The sequence below is a fragment of the Hemitrygon akajei genome, chromosome 15 (assembly GCF_048418815.1).
Source record: "Hemitrygon akajei chromosome 15, sHemAka1.3, whole genome shotgun sequence".
In the NCBI taxonomy this organism is placed as follows: domain Eukaryota; kingdom Metazoa; phylum Chordata; class Chondrichthyes; order Myliobatiformes; family Dasyatidae; genus Hemitrygon; species Hemitrygon akajei.
In genome coordinates this window covers 51,723,998-51,739,526 of record NC_133138.1, presented here as the reverse complement: position 1 = coordinate 51,739,526, position 15,529 = coordinate 51,723,998, and the positions used below count along the sequence as shown (strand labels likewise).

At 38.9% G+C, this 15,529-nt stretch overlaps 1 protein-coding gene across 3 annotated transcripts in view; it reads right to left on the bottom strand.

The window, feature by feature from the left end:
* Positions 1-15,529, bottom strand: part of LOC140739349 (protein phosphatase 3 catalytic subunit alpha-like) — a 414,361-nt gene that overhangs the window by 94,124 nt on the left and 304,708 nt on the right. For all 3 annotated transcript variants that reach the window (XM_073067568.1, XM_073067567.1, XM_073067569.1), the window contains 2 exons: positions 11,874-11,985; positions 8,297-8,442 (listed from right to left, as the gene is read on the bottom strand). In XM_073067568.1, coding sequence (XP_072923669.1) covers positions 8,297-8,442; positions 11,874-11,985 — 258 coding nt within the window. The remainder of the gene's footprint in view (positions 1-8,296; positions 8,443-11,873; positions 11,986-15,529) is intronic.

The window sequence follows — 15,529 nt, the reverse complement described above, 5'->3', positions numbered from 1 at the left end:
ATCTGGTGATACATCTGAATATAGGCTCTAGTCAGTATGGTTTCCTCAAGAGAAAATCTTGTCTGACAAATATGTTGGAATTCTTTGAAGAAGTAACAAGCAGGATAGACAAAGGAGAATTGGTTGATGTTGTGTACTTGGATTTTCAGAAGGCCTTTGACAAGGTACCATGCATGAGGCTGCTTAACATGCTACAAGCCCATGATGTTACAAGAAAGATTCTAGCAGGGGTAAACAGTGGCTGATCGGCAGGAGGCAAAGAGTTGGAATAAAGAGAGCTTTTTCTGACTGGCTGCCAGTTACTAGTGGTGTTCCACAGTGATTTGTGTTGGGACCAGTTCTTTTTATGTTAGATGTCAATGATTTGGTTGATGAAATTGATAGCTTTGTTGCAAAGTTAGCAGACTATATGAAGATAGTTGGAGGGGCAGGAAGTTTTGAGGAAGTAGAGAGGCTGCAGAAGGACTTAACTGATTAGGCGAATGGGCAAGGAAATGGCCAGTGGAATGCAGTGACTGGAAATTTATAGTCATGCAGCTTAGTAGAAGAAATGAAAGGATTGACTATTTTCTAAGTTGAGAATGTTCAAAATACAAAAAAAGGGGGTAAATGGAATTGGGAGTCCTTGTCTAAGATTCCCTGAAGGTTAATTTGCAGGTTGAGTCTGTGGTGAGGAAGACAAATACAATGTCAGCATTCATTTCCAAAGGACTAGAATGTAAAAGCAGGGGTGTAATGGGGAGACTTCATAAAGTACTGGTGAGGCCCACTTGGAGTTTTATGAGCAGGTTAGGGCCCCTTATCTTAAAAAGGGTGTGCTGAAACTGGAGAAGCTTCAAAGAGGGCTCATGAAAATAATTTCAGGACTGAATGGCTTATCATATGAAGAGCATCTGCTGGCTCTAGGCCTGCGTTCACTGGAGTTCAGAAGAATGAGGGGTGACATCATTAAAACTTATCGAGTGGTGAAAGGCCTTGATAAAGTGGATATGGAGAGGATTTTTCCTATGGTGGGAGAGTCTAAAACCAAGGAACACAGCCTTAGAATAGAGGGACGTCCTTTTAGAATGGAGATAAGGAGGAATTTTCTTAGCAAGAGGGTGGTGAACTTGTGGAATGTGTTGCCGGGTCCAATCTTTATGTATATTTAAAGCAGAGGTTGATTGATTCTTGATTGGTCAGGGCATGAAGGGATTTGGATATATTTTACCATTCCTTCATTATAGGCAATCATTAATCCTTACTCAACAAAACAGTGGGTACAGCTTCATCATAAAAAAACTGCAGCCATTCATAGAAGATCATTACTACATTTTCTAGGGCTACGTAGGCTGAAAATTATGTAAGTGATAGGCAGCAGAGAGTAGTAATGAAAGATTTTTCTTTGGATTGAAGGGAAGTGTAAACTTATGCTACCTGGTGATTAGTATTAAGATTATTCTACTTCTCACTCAGTGTTAATATTTCAGACTTCACTGAACGGTACACAATTTCTAAACTTGCAGAAAACATCAAATTCATTGGCAAAGTGAACTGTGAGAAGGACATAAATAGATTTCACAGAGCTATAGACAACTGGTAGAATAAGCAGATAGCTGGCACATGGGAGTTTTATGCTGTCAAGTTTGAGTTGTTATCTTTGGAGGGGAGAATGTGAAAAGACAATATACAGCGCATGATAAGGCACAATTCTAAAAGGGACAAGAGAACAGAGATATCTGGGGTATATTATTTATTAATGATTTTAATGATCTGTAGATAAGTTTCGATAATGCTTTAAAAAAGCATAGAGGATCTTATATACAGAAGCTGAGAGTAAATGAGCAAAGAAGTTAAGATGAACTTCTCAAACACACTGGCATGGCCACATTTGGAACATCAAATCCAGTGATAGTTGTTACACTGGCAAAATTGCAAAAGATCCTGAGAAAATGCAGAAAAAAATTAATATCATTCCAGAGATGAGGAACATATTTCTGTGAATAGAATAGAGAAACTCTAAGTGTTTTCTTTGAAACAGAAGAGGTTGCAAAGGGATTTAATTGAGGTATATAAAACCATTCAAAATAAAGATTAGGTAGATAATGAGAAAGGGTGAATTGCCTTCACTATCAAATCTTTATTTATGTAACCACCAATTCTTCTATGAAATACTTTTGATTTCATGTTCCTGGTTCTTGATCCTTCCACAAATGAGAACTATTTCTCAGTATCAGCACAGTCTTTACTCTAAACGATTTTATATACCTCAATTAAATCCCCTTGCCATGTCTCCTGCTTCAAAAGTGAGTCAGGCAATTATCTGTAAGGCCCAGGAGAGTAGGACTAGCTGAAATGCTCTATCAGCCAGTACACATCTGTGGCCTCCTTTCATGGTACATCTATTCTATCATCCTGTAAATTAAGGATGAGCTTTAAATGCTAACCAGGTTGATCTCATATTTTGAAAACAACCTCAAATAAACCCAGCTCTATAAAGCCTGTCGTCAGAGTCCACCAGCTCAAAATTTATAGACTGATCTTTGGGGCTCAGTCCCCATCCCATGGATATAGTAAATTGATCTGTACTATATCTTCCACCTCTATTAGCTACCAAATACATTTTACCTTTTCCTTTCAGCATTCCACCTGCAAAATTTTAGTCTAGCAGCAATGGCCAGACCACTAGCACTGAGGCTCAGCAGGGAAGGGGAAAGGGTAGCAGCAGAGAAGGATAATGATAGGAGACTCGATAGTTATAGGGACGGACAGGAGACTCTGTGGTCACGAACCAGACACAAGGACGGACTGTTGCCTCCCAGCTGTTAGGGTCGAGTATGTCTCAGAGCAAGGTGGAATATTATCAATGGGGAGGGATAGTGAGCAGCCAAAGATTTTGGTGCACATTAGCACTAATTACATAGCCAGCAAGAGGGAAGAGGTCCTATGCAGTGGGTATAGGTAGTTAAGAAAGCACAAAGAGCAGGACCCCCAAGGTAGTAATCGCTAGATTACTCTTGGTGCCACACGCAGTCAGGGTAGGAATGGTAGTACAGATGAGTGAGTGGTTGAAGAACACAACGGACAATGTTTCAGGTTACTGGATCATTGAATCTTCTTCTGAGGTAGGGAGAACCTGTTCAAGAGGGATGGATTGCACCTAAACTAGAGGGGAAACCAATACCCTGGCCAAGAGGTTCACTGGTGCCTCTTGGAGGGTTTAAACTTGTTTGATGGAGGGTAGGGGTGGGAAACAGTGTACCAAGTCAGAAAGTTGAGGAGAAGAAGATAGATGTCAGCGCCAACAATAAAAGGCAGGAGCAAAGTAATAGATATGATAGAATGGACAGTTTGAAGTTTGTGTATTTTAATGCTCCGAATATTATGGTAAAAGTCATGAATTTAGAGCATCGATCAGTGCATAAAATTATGATGTTGTGGTCACTATAGAGACTTGGTTGAGAGAAGGACAGGAATGGGCAAGACATACAGCAAGCGCAAGTGGATAACTAGGGAGAGGGTAACACCAATCAAGGGTAAAGGGAAAACATTTGCTTGGATGTGGAGGATGTGGGTGAGGTGCTTAATGAGTACCTTACATCAGTACTTACCCAGGAGAAGGATGTGGAGGCGAGGGAGATCAGTGCCAAATATATTAATATGCTAAGACATTTTATGGCAAAGGAGAGGGTAGTGGTAGGTCTCTTAAAGAGAATTAAGGTGGATAAGTCCCCAGGGCTTGATGGGATATACCCCAGGATATTGAGAGAAGCAAGAGAAGAGTTGCTGGGCCCTAGGCCAATGTCTTCATGTCCTTTCTAGCCTGAAAGACTGGAGAGTGTGGTGAACTACATATACCTGTCTGGACATGCCCCCTGCTGACTGCTCCTGTGGCTCCTCCCACAGACCCCGGTATAAAGGCGAATGAGGCCTGAGCCCGGCCCTCAGTCTCCAGGATGTAGTATGGTGGTCAACTACTGCTTGTTCTTTCTTCCAGTCAATAAAAGCCGATATCTCGACTTCACATCTCAGAGAGAGTTATTGATGGTGCATCAGAGAGTAACTAATATTGTTCCATTATTCACGAAGGGAACCAGGGATGATCCTGTAATCTACTGTGAGTCTCACGTCAGTAGTAGAGAAGTTACTGTAAAGAACTTCTAAGGATAGGATTTGTGAGCATCTGGAAAACTGTAGCCTAATTAGGGAGATCCAGCATGGCTTTGTATGGAGCAAATCGTGTCTTACTAACTTGATTGAATTTTTTGACTAGGTGACAAGGATGATTGATGAAGGTAGAGCTACAAATATTGTCTACATTTTATTTTAGTAAGATGTTTGACAAGGTCTCTCATGGGATGCATCTTCATCCAGAAGATGAAGATGCATAGTGAATTGGCCATTTGGATTCAGAACTGGTTTGCCCATAGAAGAGTGTGACGGTCGAAGGGACTTATTCTAGCTGGAGGTCTGTGATCAGTGGTGTTCCTCCAGGATCTCTATTGCGCCCTCTGCTGTTCGTTATGTATATAAATGACCTGGATGAAAATGTGGATGGGTGGGTTAGTAAATTTGCAGATGATGAAAAGATCGGTTCTGTTGCACCTTGGTGGGTCAAATGTAAAGAGACATTACATAGTTAAAGGGAAGACACTTAACAATTTTGAAGAGAGGGGTCATGAGGCCCAAGTCCGTAGCTCCCTGAAAGTGCTACACAGAATGACAGGATAGTTAAGATTCAAGATTTGAAGATTCAAGATTGTTTAATGTTACTACCAATTCACTAATGTAAAGGAAAACAAAATAAATGTTACTGTGGATCTGATACAGAGTATATAAAAAATAAGATAACGAACGCAATAATAAAAAATCAATCATTCTAAACACGCACGTTAACTTATATACACTGATTGACTATATGTATGTAAGTGATGCTAGGTAAAGGAGTACAAGGTGACTCTGACAGGAAATGATAAAGTAGTGGTGGTGGGGTAGGTTAGTGGGTGGAGGTGTTGATCAGCTTTACTACTTGAAGAAAGTCACTTTCTTTGAGCCTGGTGGTCCTGGTGTGGATGTTATGTAGCTTCCTCAGTGATGAGAGTGAGACAAACAGTCCTTGAGCAGGGTGGGTAGAATCCTTCATGATGTCACTGACTTTTTTCCGGCACCCATCTGCAGTTAAGTCCTTGATGGCAGGTATACTTGTGCCAGTGATGTGTTGGGCAGTTCTGACCACCCGTTGCAGAGCCTTCCTGTCCGGTGCAGTGCAGTTTCCGTGCCGTGCACTGATACAGCATGTTAGGATGCTCTCTACTGCACATCTGGGGAAGGTTGTGAGTATTGATGTACATAGTCCAGCTCTTTTCAGCCTCCTCAGAAATCAGAGACACTGGTGAACTTTCCTGACAGTGTAGGATATGTTCTGCAATCATGAGATAAGCATTCTCAGGAGTCTGAAACTGCTCACAGTTTTCATTGCTGTGCCACAGATGAAAAGAGTGGGTGAGTGGTTCAAATTTTCCTGAAGTCAGTAACCATCTCCTTTGCGTTGTTGACATTGAGGAAAAGATTATTTGCCTGGCACCAGGCCTCGAGCTCTTCTAACTCCCCTCTGTAGGCTGTCCGATCATTGTCGGTGATGACCCCCACCACTGTCATGTCATCGGTGAACTTGACAGAGTGATTACTCGGGTGTTTGGCCATGCAGTCACATGTGAACAGACTGTACAGCAGTGGGCTCAGCACACAGCCCTGTGTAGCACCCCTGTTATGGATGATGAGGAGGAAGGAGCTGTTGTGCACCCTGACTCGCGCAGGTCTGTTGATTAGGAAGTTCAGCACAATGGCGAATTTAGACTGAGGAGTAGGAATTTGTTCACCAATGCCAAACTGAAATTAAGAAAGTGCATGGCATGCTTACCAATTATGATCGCCCTAACATAGAAGGATGTCGAGGCTTTGGAGAGAATGTTGCCTGGATTAGTGGGCATGTGCTATAATGAGAGGTTGAACAAACTTGGGTTGCTTGCTCTGGAGTGGCAGAGGCTGAGGGAAAACCTGATAGAGGTTTATATGATTATGCGAGGCGTAGACAGAGTAGGCAGACAGTATCTTTTTCTCAGGGTTGAGTTGTCTGATATCAGAGGACACGTATTTAAGTGAGAAGGGCTAGTTTCAAAGGAGATATGAGGGGCAAGTTTTTTACACAGACTGGTGACTGCGTGTAATGTGCTGCCTGGGGAGGTGGGAGAGGCAACTGCATTAGGGTCTTCTAAGAGATGTTCAGATAGGCACATGAATGTGAGGAGAATGGAAGGATGTGGATGTTCTGTAGGTAGAGTAGTTTAATTAGCCATTTAATTACTAATTTAATTGGTTTGGCACAACATTGTAGGCCAATGAGCCTGTTCCTGTGGTGTACTGTTCTATGTTCTCTGCAAAGCTTCTAATACCCTATGCTACTGTTCTGGAATTTCCTATGTGAGGAAAAAGAATGACTGTTGGCCTTAGGGCATATCATTGCCTGGGGCTCCCTGATTTAAGAGACAATTATTTTCTTGCATATTCTCTGATCTAATACAGTGACTTCATTGTTCATCCAGTGGGATAAACAAATGTAAATCCAGAGAACCATTTAGAAATCCGCAGCACATTACAGGCCCTTCGGCCCATAATGTTGTGCCGACCAAGTAACCTACTCTAGAAACTGACTAGAATTACCCTACTGCATAGCCCTCTATTTTCCTAAACTCCATATACCTATCTAAGAGTCTCTTAAAAGACCCTGTTGTATCCGTCTCCACTACCATCGCTGGCAGTGCATTCCACGCACCCACCACTCTGTGTGTGTGAATACATTTTTGAATGTGAATGTCAAAGAAATTGTGTTAGAAACAAAGTTAAAATGCAGTGCTGAACAAAATATGGGAATAATATGAGGTATAATGCACAAGTGATGCAATGGCAGCAAAGCACTACAGTGAATATTTAATTATGTTATCTAAATAACATTTAATCTACTGAGCCATTCGGTATTTTAAAATAATTTCTCTAAGCACTATCATTTCACTCTCAGCTCTTTCCTTCCCAGTTTTTCTTTCCAAGTTTGTTCTTGCATTAATATTCTGTCTTAAGTTGGAACAGCAGCGTCATAATGCTGCTGTTTTAGTACCTTGGTTAACTCTCTATTCTTCTTGTGTTCAATAGCTTCTCTCACCTAACTGATAGGGAGACTCCAAATTAATATTCCCAAAACCAAGTCCACTCACTGAAAGTTTCTGACAGATCAGAACCAGCAGCACTACAAACACCATATTTTCTTCTACTACTTAGATGCTTCTCTGTGACAATTCCCCAAGAGGTTTGTTTTCTCAGGTTTTCATACGAGAGTAGCTATTCTTTGCGTGTGCAATTCAACCATAGGAAGCAGCATACCATCACAGACCTCAGACACGCAATATTTAGCAGGAGGTACTGGCTAGGAAAAAGGAGCAGGGATTATCAAACTATGAAGCTTCTTTTGTGGACAGGGGTTACCATCCTATTCTCTATGAGATGCCCTGTACTCCAAATGAATGGTCCTATGCCTACAAGTCTACCCTGTCTGCAAGCCAAGTCCAGATACATCTCTTTATTATATTCTTATTCTGAAATTAATCTGTTGATTGGTTTGATTCAAGATTGTTTAATGCCATTTCCAGTACACAGTAAAGGAGAATGAAGTAATTATTGCTCTGGATCCAATGCAGCACAAAAAAAACAGATGAAGAACACAATGCATACAAATACATAGGATAGATTATATACATAGATTGATTGTACGTTCATAAAGAGATGCTAGGCACAGGAGTGTCTGTACATAAGGTGACTCTGACAGGAACTGATAAAGCAGTGGTTAGTGGGTGGAGGTGTTGATCAGCCTTACTGCTTGGGGGAAGTAATTGCTTTTGTGTTTGCTGGTCTGGCTGTAGATGCTACGTAGCCTCCTCCCTGATGGGAGAGGGACAAACAGTACGGCCAGTGTGGGAGCAGGACTGCAGCTTGATTAAACAAGTTCAACTCATTTTTAAAATTGCTGACTTCAGACCTCAACTATACTGACTTCAAATCATTACACTGTTTCTGTACCTAAACCTGAACAAATTAAAAGAGATTCATCTGTTATTTATTTGGCTGGTTAACTGGTGCACTTTCTCTACATAATCAAATCACATCTCAATTTCTATCTTGTGTTTCTTATTGCAAGTTGTTTATTTGTAACATCAACTGGGGAAATTGTCACATTCTGAATTATTAAACAAAACAATGAAGAACTCGCCTTTTTTATATCATCCAGGGTGTGTATTTCAGGGGAAAGGCCTCCATGTACACAAAGAAATTGTTGGTTCATCAGTGCCGCGAGGGGTAGGCAGTCGAAGGCTTCCATACATGCATCGTATATCTGTTCTGAATACTTGATTTTACCTGAGGAGAAAAGGTCCACTTGATTTTAATATAATGAAAATTTTATATTTTTGAAATATGATAATAAGTCATCTTGACAAACTATAATGTTTTATAGGATGTTGCATCTGTCACTTTGAGGACAATTTTTAACTTCCAAATCCAAAGAAGTGAATTGCCCATCTCATGGACCAAAAAGACCTTTTAAGTAGGGAAAACAGATGCTATTAATGAAGATAGGCAGCAAAACTAGTAAATCTGTTGCCTCAAAGCTCCACTGAGCATCCTGACCTCCAGTGAGGTCTGTGCTGAGTTTGCACTTTCTTCCCATGACTGCGTCGGTTGCCTGAAAGTTCCCTGGAGTCACATCTCGAAGACATGTAGGTTGGGAGGTTAATTCCCCACTGTAAATGGCCGCCCATCATTTACCTCAGCACCACACCGTTCTTTAATGATATGAGAGAGAAAGCATGCAATACCTCTCATCAACCCCTGATGCAAGTTCCCTTGTGAGCACATTGAATGAGGTCTAACTTGAACCAGGCCAAATTCAAAACAGTCTGCCAACATTCATTTTCTAGATGGGTTTATAGATAATGGCCTGCAATATACAGGCTGTTATTAGAACCATACTTCAACAAGACATCACTATATTCAGGAAAACTGAGGAACTGACATAAAATTTAAAAAAACATTTTGTACCTTCGAATTATTCTGTCAGAACTATTAGTTCTAAATATTTAGTTTTCTCAAGCTTATATATTTATTCAGTCTTCTTTTATTCCAAAAACAATTCTACCGTGCCACACTTTACCTTCATAGCAACAGGTACCATCACTGTCAAAACCCAAACTAATTACTTTTAATTTAATCATAATTTTTCTGATATCTGCATATCAAATATGATTTATAAAATTGTGATCTTTGGAAAGGATTATAGTAACGTCTATATAAAGTACAGATGTATTCTCCATAACAATTTTAGCAAAACACACAAAATGCTGGAGGAACTTAGCCGGCCAGGCAGCATCTATGGGAAAGAGTAAACAATCAACGTTTCGGGCCAAGACCCTTTTCAGGATTGGAGTAAAAAAGATGAGGAGTCAGAGTAAGAAGATGGGGGAGGGGAGGAAGAAATACAAGATGATAGGTTAAACTGGGAGGGGAATGGGTGAAGTAAAGAGCTGGGAAGTTGATTGGTGAAAGAGTTACAGGGCTGGAGAAGGGGGATTCTGATAGGAGAGGATAGAAGGTCATGGAAGAAAGAAAAGCAGGAGGAGCACCAGGGAGAGGTGACGGGCAGGTAAGCAGATAAAGTGAGAGAGGGATCTGGGAATGGGAATGGTGAAGAGGTGGGGAGGCATTACTGGAGTGTTGCCTCATCTGGAAGGACTGCTTAAGGCCCTGAATGGTAATGAGGATGGAGGTGTAGGGTCAGGCGTAGCACTTGTTTTGATTGCAAGCTTAAGTGCCAGGAGGGAGATAAGTGAAGAGGGACAAATGGACAAGGTAGTCACATAGGAAGCAAACCCTGAGTGAAGAAGGTGGGTGGGTGGGGGGGGGGGGGCGATCCTGTTGGAGATGGTGGAAATTATGGAGAATTATGTGCTGGATGCAGAGGCTGGTGAGAACAAGAGGAACCCTATCCCTAGTGACGTGGCAGGAGGATGGGGTAAAGGCAGATGTGCGTGAAATGGAAGGAATGCGGTTGAGGGCAGCATTGATGTTGGAGGAAGGGTAACCGCTTTCTTTGAAGAAGGACATCTCCTTCGTTCTGGAATGAAAAACCTCATCCTGAGAGCAGATACGGCGGAGACAGAGGAATTAAGAGAAGGGGATGGCGTTCCTCTCCCCACTTCACCATTCCCCATTCCCATTTCCCTTTCTCACCTTACCTATTGTTAATGAGAAACACTAAAATATTTTTCCAACATAAAATATCATAATAACTTAACTTATGTTACTTCAGCTAATCTTTATACTCACAATAATTTTCAACTCAAAAACTATCCTTAAAGTTTAAAGATTAAAAACATTTTCCAATTCAGAAAATGCTAATTTTGTAATAGTAATAATGCATTCACAAATGACAATAATTGGAACAAATTTAGTTAGAAAATCAAAATTACACTTTCAATACAATTTATTTAAGTACAGAAAAAGTCTCATGAATTGATAATCTATAATTAATATGCACATATTTTATAATGCTTTCAATCATGCTCCCATATATGATTGTTTTGGACCATAAATTAATGTGATTTCCACTACCAATACATTTACTTCATTGTTATTCATTCCATGATTTATAAGCTTTAATGAATTGAAATTGATTTTTAATGTAACAGATTTTGCAATGAGATGCAAAAAGATCTTTTAACACATTATCATAACACTGACAAATCAAATTGGTTAAGATTAGAAAAATTTTGAGCAATAGGAAAGAAAGTTGCTGTGAATCAGACAATATAAAAGGTTAACAAAGGCTCACTAAATGAACTGAAGAAAGCAAAATTTTTATTTTGAATAGAAAATTGAAATGTTAATATTATAAAATGAAGAAAATAGTTGTGTTATAAGGATGAAAGCAAATCATTTTAAATAATAAAAATACTTTTTAGTTTTGTTCTTTAATCAATGAACTGGCACAGCGGAAGTATAGTGGTTAGCTCAAAGCTTTGCCATACCAGCAACCAAAGTTTAATCCCTGTCGCTGTCTGTAAGGAGTTTGTACATTCTCCCTGTGACCACATGAGTTTCCTCTAGTTGCTCTTGTTGCCTCCATTAGTCCAAAGACGTACTAGTTAGTAGGTTAATTGGTCGTCATAAATTGTCCTATTAATCAAGCTAGGGTTAAATCTGGGTGGTGCCGCTCAAAGGGCTAGAAGGGTATCTTCCTCACTCTATCTCAGTCAACTGATAGAGATATAGATAGATAGATTAATAAATCAGTGGATTTACTTCACCCATTAATCTTTAGTCATATCGCTATTTTTTACTTAAGTGTGTAGTTTTGTAATAATTGGCCTCACATCGTCAAAAACAAAAATATAACAAGGTCAAAAATTTTGACAAGAACTCTCCATTCATTACCAAGATACACTCTAATAGTCACACTAATCACATTAGCTGCAAAGTAAATAACATGCAAGTAAGAAGATTGAATTCTCACACTGAATTATTTCCATAAAATATTACCTTGAAGTATGTATGTTTGTTTTAGATTCCCAATTTATGTTATGTGCAATATGAACATTTCAAAGTCTGAAATTATGATTTTAACAGCACAGCAGATGGATTTGTAAGACTGAAAGAATAGCTAGTCATCTTAGCACTTATTGTGAAAGAGATCTATGGGCCAGAGTTAGAAATTCTGCAAACATCAAATGTAAAGAAATGACAAAAAACAGATGTTAATCTCTGAAAATATATCACAGTATAAAGATACTTACATTCTTGTTTGAAAGTGAAATATTCTGTCAAATGTCTACATTCGTGGTTTCCACGGAGTAAAAACAGTGTCTTTGGATACAGAATTTTCAACGACCACAGATACAAAACACACTGCATAGAAATAAATAACATACAAAATCATTTTAAAATGTGATATGCAAGGTAGTATTTTTAATTGCCCAAATATAATGACAATAAGCAACACGTAGTGAATGGCACTGTCATATCAACCTTGATCACTGCATGTTGTCAACATTTCCAATAATGTTCATATCCTATTGATGGAGGGCTGAAGGGCCTGTACTGTGCTGTAGAGTTCTATTACATAACATTTGCAAATGTAATTTTGCTACCAAAAATATTAAAATTATTTATTTAGTGATAAAGATTTAACTGGTTAAATTGTTCTAGCACATTTTTAGAATGTGTTGCAATAAGATAGGATTCAATGTAACCAATGTTCAATGTAACACAGTAATAATATATTACTGCTCATTAATGTCTGTCCTTCCCTATTCTCCCAAACCACTACTCTGAACTCATAAATATTAATCCTCTGCATTGTCTTTCCATGTTAGCCACTGTCACAAAAAAACATCTTGTTTGCATTCTGTTCTTTGATTGCTAGTGCATGACATAATTTATCTCACATGACATATTATGTAAATATGAGACATTTTAAATATCTTGTCAGAGCAGAATATACACCTAAAAAGGTGTTGCTAAATTATTAAGAGATAATTTCAAAAAAATGCTTCAACTTGTCTTAAAATATTAATAATATACCAACTGTTATGATGTAGACTAAACAAAAAGATTCAGGCTTTAAAAATAATGAATGGAGTGCCATGTTGCTGATTAGGTCCAATGTACTGTCCATTCTTGATTGCCTGAAAAGCCACTGTGTTCAGCCTTCCTCCTGAATAACTGTAGCCCTGGAATATTAGATTGGGAAATCAATCCAGTGACTAATATTGCTTGGAGGAAATTTTGGAGGTGACAGGTGTCCAAAATTAACTGTTTATTGCTTTTGTTCACCTTGTTTTTATAGTCTGTAGCTAACAATATAATAATAAGATTTAGCTGCTTCAGAGGGAAAGTCTGTGTACTTCAGCTATAGACTATTGGTGTGAAGGGTATTAAGTCTAGTACTATGGTCTCTGAACAAGCTGACTGCCTTCCCCCAGATTAATTTATACTTTTTGCAATCATAATCATCCAGGTCCATCATAGATTTTCCCTAAAATTTCTAATACAATGTTTAGATAGAGGATGGATTCTATGGGATCACTCATTAAAAAGAATTCTGCATTTGTCTCAGCCTAGTGTCTATAATATTGATACATCCAATTAAGATTGAAGTCCTTGGAAATGCTGTAAGGTATACAGGTATATTTGGACTCATGCAGGGACCTATTATGATTTAGAAAGGAAATGTTCATCAAGACTCTGCTTTCCTTTTGAGGTAGAGCTATTTACTTATGGTCTGTGTGGGATAAACCATCTCTGTAAATTGTTGTTCTGCTATTTGTTTAGTTGGTACTTCAATCTGATGAATATTGCTCCTGGCAAACACCTTAGTTTTCTGCGATTGGTCTTCTAGTTTCAAGAAACAGCAATATTAAATTGCAGATTTTGTTAATGCCGAGCTCTAATAATGCTGACAGAGTTGTCGACAGTCTCATATTAAACAGGATGTCTCATAATCAAATGTGAAGCAAGCATTGTGTATGACACCCTATTCCCATGCATTCCCTAATCTAGCTGTGTGTAGCTGAACTACAATGATTAGGTTCAAGGCTGTCCCCAAACTGAAGGACTCAAGTCACCTATAAAGACAATGGTCAGGATTTGATGAGCAACACCTGCTTGCTTATTTGCCCAAAGTAAATTTACACAGAAGTGATTCCTCTGCAGGATCTTCTGGGGACTAAAGGAAACCTTCCTAGTGAGTCAGAATAACCCCCATCCATTCTAATCCCCACCCACAATCTGCCCCCTACTCTAACTGCTGATGATCCTGACAGATGGAGTCACTTGCTGTATTTCTAAACTGCTGAAGCTACTTTTTAATGCCCCTGTAACTTCAGATCACATGTATACATTGCAGAAACAAGGGTGTTCCCTGCACCCCACCCCACCAGGTCTGTGCTGTTGCACCAAAACCGCTTTGGACAGATGTGTTGGCAAATGTTGTGTTTATCTGAGTGTAAGTAGATGATTGCACTGGGTCATTTGCCAGCTGACTCAGATTCAGTATGGCAGCTTAGGTTTTGCCTCTGGGTGAAGCTACATGATGGGGAAAAATGTAGGTCACCTCATACCTGTTCCCTGTCCTTGCTTCTCACAGTGCTTCGGAAAAATTGTTTTTATCGTAGAATATTAATTCACCACTGAAAAAGAGGCAGTGAATTATGATCACTATGGTGAATTAATGTTCATTGTTCAGCAGGCTTGAAATAAAACCAAAAATTGCTGTAAATACTCTGCAGCTCTGCCAGCATCTGATGAAAGGTCTTTGGTCTGAAACAAAAATTATTTCAGATTACCAGCATCTGCAGTTTGATTTGAATTTGTGTTCAGCACATAGGGTCCTTGGCTTTTGTTTGATGCAAAGTCAAGAGATTTGAATCAGGTTTTACAAACCTACTGGATCATGCCCAGGGGTCTGTAGGTTTAGGCAGTTCATGTGACAATCTGACAGTGTCATTTGATGGTCCTTGGGAGATAGTGATAGGTACAAATTTATTAATACAACTGTGCCATTTTGTCAATAGATGAGACTCTGAGATTTTTTTTCCAATCTTAGGCTAGTTCTTGAGGTAACCCTCAAATTGTAGACATCATTTGGTAATGAGGAGGTTGTAGGAAATTAATTGAACTCAACATGCTTGCATCTTGTCTACCTTTTTTCCTACTTCTTAAGTTGGAGATTATTACCCTCCCTGCTACACCATTCATGGATGGTTTGTTTTGTTTTTTGAAGGATATAACTGAACCATTTATGTTTTTGTAATAATCTACAGTGTCAAATGTAAATGAAATAGACTTCTTCTTTATCAAGTGTAATTTCAAAAATTTGCCTCGATTGATATAAACTCATGAACTTTTGGGTTATTTTTCCAGGACTACGCACACCACACCAATGTGGAATTATTTCAGTAGGAATTCCCTATCTAAAGACGATCTGAAGTATGATTCTGATGCATCCCTTCATGAAACTGAGAAAATAATTCAAAGGTTTACTTTACTCAGTAGTTTCGTGATTCCTATCTGTAATTAAAATGAAGAAATCTTGAAGAAATCAAGCCCAATAACCTCTTTTGCCATGTACTGAATTCAAGTGCAAGGGTGCTATATTTACAGATTAGAATCAGAATCAGGTTTAATATCACCAGCATACTTCGTGAAATTCATTGTTATTATGTGGCAGCAGTACATGCAATACATAATAATAAAACAGTGATTATATATAGTTAAATAAGTAGTGGCAAAAAAGTAGTGAGCTAGTGTTCATGGGTCCAATGTTCATTCAGAAATCTGATGGTAGAGGGGATCAGACCACAAAAGTAATAAGGAAGTTCAGAAAGAATTTATTTATTTTAAATTGACAAAAGCAGATTTTGATCATAGATGGTTGAACAAGAAATGTAAT